Source organism: Penaeus japonicus, unplaced genomic scaffold (assembly GCF_977035675.1).
Source record: "Penaeus japonicus unplaced genomic scaffold, GWHDUDI00000001_assembly GWHDUDI00000002, whole genome shotgun sequence".
NCBI lineage: Eukaryota > Metazoa > Arthropoda > Malacostraca > Decapoda > Penaeidae > Penaeus > Penaeus japonicus.
This window is the reverse complement of record NW_028234404.1, coordinates 25,786,238-25,793,737: the sequence shown is the minus strand read 5'-3', so window position 1 is coordinate 25,793,737 and position 7,500 is coordinate 25,786,238. Positions and strand designations below refer to the sequence as shown.

The window sequence follows — 7,500 nt, the reverse complement described above, 5'->3', positions numbered from 1 at the left end:
AGAGGATGCCATGAGCTGAATGGGACACGTGGGGAATCGGTGGCCTTGGGTGGACTACGGCTCGCGTGGGGGAGGAGAAGGTGCGCAGCCTCCTCTCGTCGGGATCATACCTGTCGGGAAAAAGCCCGACGTTTGTTTCAGTGGTTGCATAATTACGGAGATGCATTTCGTGCCTCCTCCTCCCCCGCGTGCGACCCCCGGCGACCCCGATCCCCGTCCACGCTCCGCAGCTGTCTCTCTCTCAGTGGCTTACGCTCCCGAGGCAACGCCTTCGTCTGGCCCGGGCCGCACGGTCAGCAGCTCGCACCTCAGGTCAATGCCAACGTGACCAACTGTAAATACAATAGTGTGGAAAGGCACGAGCACCGTAATGTAGAACGAAATTTCTTTTTCTCCTCTTGTGCAGTTGGTGCAGTCAGTTGACTTGATGAAAGAACAGTGACAAAGAAATAACACAATTTCGAACATAAACAGTTACCTGTACAAATCCGGGATCCCATCCTTTTTGTTCTCATATGCAAATGTCCAAAGTCAGAACCCTTGAATTCAGAGTAATTTACTTTCATAAAAGATGTTAATTTTATCACTCTGGAAGCCCTTTGTTGAGATTAAAGATATGAGATGCATCGGAAGCACTACTTCATTATTTCATTTTTAGAATCTTTTCAGTAACAGTTTCCAGTAGCAAAATTAACAACACATATTTAAAAGCTTATGCACATTAGTATTAGAAAAAAATATGTTTATATTAGTTAACTTGCACTCAGATTTATTGAGTTTTATGCTCAAATATGCACCATTTATATAACATTCTAAACTTTTGTTTCCATTAACATGGGGTATGATAACTTTGTAAAACTATCATGAATTAATTTCCTCGTTCTTTGTTGTTGATTTTGATTTAAATTATGTACAATGTAAAAAGTTCTCAAAAGTTTGAAAAAAGTGGCAGGCAAAGTCAGGATTAGTGGACATGTTTAAATTCAGTATATTAGAAAAAAATATTAGCAAAACTTTTTTCATTTTCTTTTTATTTATCACTACCTATTTATAGCTATTTCGCCAGACGAAGTGATGTTTATCATTACACCAATATTAATTATAATGACAATAATATTAATGGGGATGATGATGTTTATGTTACTCGTACAGTAAACAGTTTCGCTTTTGATAATGATATTTTCGTTAAGATGGTGTTATTGGCATTATAACTTATTGTTCTTAACGTTTAGCCTCCTTTGATTTCTTCACATGAGCATCACTATAGCAACCATCAATATTTTTTGTTTCTTTTTTCATTCACCAATGGTTCTATAAAGATTAACACCTTCCCCGCGTTGCAGATAATGCCAACACCAATGGAAACACAAAACTTGTGCCAGGGAACGAGAAGCAGCAGCAGTTGCAGCAGCAGCAGCAGCAGTCCGGGGAGAAGAGATGAGCATAACACAGCCGTCGGAGACCCCGGAGCGAGCAGGGAGGAGGAGGAGCAGGAGGGGGAGGAGGAGGGGGAGGGGGAGGAGGAGGACGAGCAAGAGTCGGCCAGTGAGCAAGGGGAGAGCAGCAACAGCAATCCAAAGAGGAGAGAACTGCAGACATTCAGGAGGCATAACGACCAGCAGAGTGAAGCTAAAGACCTTCCGAGAAACTTCAAGAGCTCTCCTTACGTGCCAGTATATAAGCCAAATCCCGATCGAACTAGTTCACCTTATGCCGATAAAATGAAAACGACGGCAACAGCCAGTGTAAGAAGACCGAGCACTGGCGTCGTGTATGCAGAACTCCAGCTTCCACGAGCGTCCAACAACGGCTCCATGAGACGAGGGGACCAGCGAACCCCTCACCAGAAGACACAGTATGCAGAGATTACGTTTCAAGGCCGACCGCTTCAGACTGCAGAGATATGATAATACCCCCATGATTTTATTCATTGTTTGGGCAGGGTGTCGTGGGATGTTTACTTCCTAGCTGTGCTGTTTTTGTCAATTGATGATCTTTGTAAAGGTGTTTTGTGATTGCAGTTTACCTACGTATTTTGGCTATAGAAAAAAAAATTGATTGGAGCCTTGATATACCATAGAACACCTATGTTACTGCACTTTGATTTTTAATTCCGGCCAATTGAATAGTAGCCAGTCAAAGGGAAACGAAATAATATCTAGAACAGGTTATTACCATAATTTTGATAAAAACTGTGACGCATTAGAAATTCTTTTAGAGTTCATAGATTAACAAAGATAACTCCTGTATTTCAATTTGAATTGCAATCTGTGTAGAATGAATATAAAATATATGATAGTTTAAACATGAAGCCAAACTTTTTAAATCTACAAATGATCTATTCCAATGGAGAAAGGGCTTCACTAGAATTAAGAAAAGGTGGTGTAAGAGCTATTTGTATGAATTGTTTATATAGATAATTTGAATATGACAGCATTTTTTAGGGGCAATTTTAGATCTAGATTTCGACTTCATAATTATAGTCAGCTGTATGTAAAACTATTTGGTAAGGAGTAAGTGATAACTGTCTAGTTTTGAACTGCATCCAGAATCACCTGCAAAAAATGTGTAAGTGTGTGTTGCTTTTTATGTATTTCAGCCAAAGTTCTGAAGCTTTTTCCAAGTCTGCACACATTACCTTTGGTTTCATTTTATTAATTTACTCCATCACTGTGTCCTATGCAATGAGATGGTCCATTTTTTGCGTATGTGAAAAGTGCAGTCTTTGTATGTGACAAGCATTGCATTTCATCCAAGATATAAACCATTGCAATATTGTAGATTAGCTACAGTTTGCTTGTCTATGGGCTGTTCTTACTTTCCAGATGAATGATGCTGCTTTTTGTCCTTTTTGTCCTGAATAATTTCACTTTTCCAAAGATCTTCATTTAATGTTAGGGTGAATGTACATATAACGTATACAAATCACTTATTCAACCAATGCTTTATGATGTTCCTTTGCAGGCTTCCTGCATGGTACGTACGTGATATGTGGAACTTCACTTTTTTATTTACAGTAAACAGGCATAAGAATGTGTTAATACCATTTATCAAGGTACAGTGGCTTCAATAAAAACCAATATGGTAAATAAGTAAAAGGAGATATGCATGTAACATTCTCTATAATCACAACATTCACACCATGGTGATGGTATTAATGCTCTGGCTTAAGATTTATGTGCATGCAGAAGGTTCATTTGTCCTTGGTTTAGGGTTTATCCATATCCTCAATTTTAGTACACTAGCATTACAAGTATGACCGTATTTCAATTACATTTTAGTTCATAGTGATTTGATTACTTAATGTTTGAATTGATGCAATAACAAAATTTGTTAAAAGCTGGAAGTATTAGCAACATAAATGATGCTCAACTGAATTAACTTGACATTCCCATACCCATCTCAATCCAAGTGTTCCACAATATAAGCATTTACATATATAATATAGGTATTGCTGATAATATTAAAATAAATATTTATTGACAGGGCATGTTCAAATTAAATTCACTTTGCATTGTGCCTAGGGTGAGGAAATCCATGAAATTATGTCTAGAACTTGGCTTCCTTTAATGATAGTCACTTGGGTTCCACAAGAAAGCAAAAGTGCCTTCTGGTCATCTAGCTAGCACTTCACACACAACAATATGTCAGCTCCAGTTGTATTGTCAAATATATTCACCTTAATGACGGAGAAATATTTCTCAGAGACAAGTTACGTACATTGAGCCCAAGTGCCTATTATTGTTATGGTTGTCTTTGATTACGTTAGTCATTTCATAATTAGCTAAGTCATATGCCTCATTTATCTTAACAGTGTCCTGTGAATTACAATTAAGCTTAATTTGGTCAAATTTTGATTTGTAAACCAAGAGGGTATCTTTTATATAACTTTGTATATATATTTGTATATGCTGAAGTAAATGGGTGCAACAATTTATTGTTTGTTTTATTTACAGATTATTTTTTATTAAACTTTGTACTTGAAATGAATGTAGTAATAAAACTGGAAGATAACTGCCTGCAATTTTAAAAAGTAGAAATACCCCTTAGATGTTTTTTCATACTTTTCAAGCACACAGTGACTGCCTAGCAGGCAAAAATCATCAACATACTTATCATACCATCACACCAGTAAATCAAGTTACTGAGTACAAATATCTATAGACTATTCACCTAAGAATATAGCAAATGCACCACATAGCCCTGGTCAACCTTATTCAGCTCAGACATAATGGTATAATCATGTCAAAGGAAACGGAAAAAGAATAACACTAAACACCATTACATCCACAGACCAACAAATAAATTGCATATTCCTTCTATGTTCATATATACAGACACAGAAATTTGCAGACGTGCACCAGAACCAGAGACACTAATTAATCAGAAAGAAAAGCAAAATAGCATATAAAGTAATTATATTCTTTACAAACCTCTTTCTCATATTCAATAAAATGAATAAACTCAAATATATTCCAACTGCAAATGCTAACAACTTATATGTTTCAGTTTAAATATTTATCCCTCATGGAGAGCAAGATATTAATTATTCATTTGAAATCCCCTAGTAACATAACACAAACTATAATAGTACACATGCACACCTTTTTTATTTCTATTATATTTATTTATTATTATTTTTTATTTTATTTTATTTTATTTTATTTTGTGTGTGTGTGTGTGTGTGTGTGCGAGCGTGCGTGCGTGCGTGCGCGCGTGCGTGTGAGCACGTGTGTGTGTGTGTGTGTGTGTGTGTGTGTGTGTGTGTGTGTGTGTGTGTGTGTGTGTGTGTGTGTATATGTGTGTGTGTGTGTGTGTGTGTGTGTGTGTGTGTGTGTGTGTGTGTGTGTGTGTGTGTGTGTGTGTGTGTGTGTGTGTGTGTGTGTGTGTGTGTGTGTGTGCGTGTATGAGTGGGTGTATGGAGACCTCATTAAACATTTCAATGTGCCTTACCTCACTCTTCCCGAGGGATGGTGCATATACACATGTAGACTATACTGTACTTGAGCTGATTACTTTGAATGTGTTATCTTCACACCAGTGACAAGGTTGTTGGGAATATGATGTCAGCATCAGTAGCGAAGATTATTATCCCATTATCTTCAAAGTAAAGGAAGGAATAGTCCCAAGTCAGTGGCACTCATCAGATACCACTCATCTGAGCATCTTATTGATTCCATAAACATTTGATGGGCCTAACAAGATGGGCTCTACTGTAGTGGCAGAGCACACCTTCAAGGCTGTTAGTATCTATTCCACCTCAGTCTTTCCAGGGAGAGCAGGATGGAGCTCTGCCACTTCACAATTTCTGTACAGATGACATGAACCCTGCGGCCACATGTTTGATCTTCACATATCCAATAAATCTTGTCCTGGAGTTTCCATGAACAGCAAAGGTCTAGTTCCAAATATAGTGTAGGACTATCAGTTTAAATGTTTGTTCTGTGCAAGATGAAGTTAGGGAGCAATGATAACATCAGACAGTTTTGGTGTCCTCCCACATGCAATAGAGCATCCCACTAGTATTCTTTTTCTAGGACATAAGCCTACCGAGCCCAATTTAAATATGTGAAACCATGTTTGTATCTTGCAAATGTCTGATTCAACCAGGGTTGTCACCTTTGAAAAGAGAGTTTTATTGACAGTTGTTTATTTGTGCATAATTGGCTGACCATAACAAGGCTGATGCCACAAAACAGTTCCCTCTCTGCAGAGGATGTCAAAATGCGTAACTGTAGCTAAACAAGGTGAATTAGCATTTTAGAATACTAATTCTGAGGCAAACCCACAGTGCACTTACCTGAAGGTATAGTCATGTAATTGGCAAATAGTAAGCTATATTAATTTGGCAGCTGCAATCTTCTTGATACAATTTTATATGTTTTATTTAAATAATCCTCATTTACACAAAAAATACTATAAAATGAACCAAATGTTAGACAAAATTGGTTTCATGGAATATGTTAGTGTCAAATATATTTTGATATGTGAAATCAAAGTGAAGTGCAATCTTTTACCACTAAGTTCTAACCTTTAAAACTGCTTACATGACCTAGAATATCATTCATGGCAATGGGTTAGGGTGGGCATGATATGCAAGCATTTACATGTGGCCTATTATATGACTGTAGGACCTGTGACATACTGCAGTATACTAGGTACTCAGTGATGCCTGTATGAAATGCTTGGGTCCTGACATTATTTGTGCACTCACTATGTAATATAATGTAACAACTTTAATATGATGTGACATACTGCAGTATACTAGGTACTCACTGATGCCTGTATGAAATGCTTGGGTCCTGACATTATTTGTGCACTCACTATGTAATATAATGTAACAACTTTAATATGATGTAACAAGAAATTATTACAAAAAAACATTGCATGAAGAAGGCAAACCTTATTACAGGATGATTTCTTTATCCTCAAATGCTAGGAAAATTCATTCACATATGTAAATCAGTACATTTCCTTTATTCATTGTAATCTGATATTGCACAAATCAATTTTGTAAATCAAAATATCTGTGATCCCCCTACAGTATACCAGAAACACTTTTATATAAATGTAGTATGTATATACACTGAAAAAGTGTTTATTATCATGCCTCTATGTTTACTCTTGACACCTTCACAACATAGGGCTCTCTAAATAAATATTAACAAAACTAAAAAAAAAAAAAAAAAAAAAAAAATCACATAACAGCTGCTACAAATCAATTAAATCTTCACATAATTCTCCTACCAAAATATCAATTATGTAACCTATCTTTAACAGCAAAACAAGTCATTAAAAAATATCACCTGAGGACAGCAAGCTCCTACACAAGATCAGTAAATGTGTATTCCTTTTCAAAGTACTCGTAGAGAAGCATTTCCATGGTTATCAAGAGAGAAAGATACAAAGTGCAAAGAGAAAGGAGCTGCTTTACATAAATAAATAATTGTCTCTTTCATAATCGTTTATATCTCTAAATATGCATCAATAATATCCATGGGAATAATTCTGACTGCTATAAAATTATTTTTATAATCAAAGGAATAATTTCATCCTTTGTGTAAATGTTTATATGCTTGTGTTTGTCATCATTTTCATGTGTATATGATTTAAAAAGTTGAAGAATTAAAGAAATAATATATACATATTCAAAATCTCTAAGAGAAAGAATAAACTGAAAGCTGACACATTCATTATAAAGTCACCCAAGATAACAGCTCATCCTTCAACTGAACTTACTCCCTTCAAGATTGAGTTTTCTAAAACAAAAATGTCAAGCTTTGTGTTTATTTGTCATCCAGTTCATACTACTCATAGAGTTTGTGTATAAACCTTCATATATTAAACCTGAAAAGCCTGACACATCCTCTTTAACACTCGATCCATTCTTTGGAGTCACAAGCTCATGTTTAGGAGAGCATATAACAAACACTTAACAGAAATTAAGCACATAGCTACCACAACATATATCAACAGTACATCTAATTATCAGGAACTTGA

The 7,500-nt window shown here is 36.2% G+C and overlaps 2 protein-coding genes across 2 annotated transcripts in view; one reads left to right on the top strand and one right to left on the bottom strand.

Moving 5' to 3' along the window:
- The window catches only part of LOC122247492 (uncharacterized), a 315,136-nt gene extending 311,199 nt beyond the window's left edge, over window positions 1–3,937 (top strand). The window contains exon 26 of the mRNA XM_086545163.1: window positions 1,344–3,937. Within this exon, the coding sequence (XP_086401289.1) occupies window positions 1,344–1,907 (564 nt within the window). The 3' untranslated portion in view covers window positions 1,908–3,937. The remainder of the gene's footprint in view (window positions 1–1,343) is intronic.
- A 2,521-nt stretch (window positions 3,938–6,458) lies between these two features.
- The window catches only part of LOC122247494 (peroxiredoxin-like 2A), a 23,367-nt gene continuing 22,325 nt past the window's right edge, over window positions 6,459–7,500 (bottom strand). Inside the window, 1 exon segment of the mRNA XM_086548867.1 lies at window positions 6,459–7,500. This exon segment is cut by the window's right edge and continues 121 nt beyond it. Coding sequence (XP_086404993.1) covers window positions 7,482–7,500 — 19 coding nt within the window. The 3' untranslated portion in view covers window positions 6,459–7,481.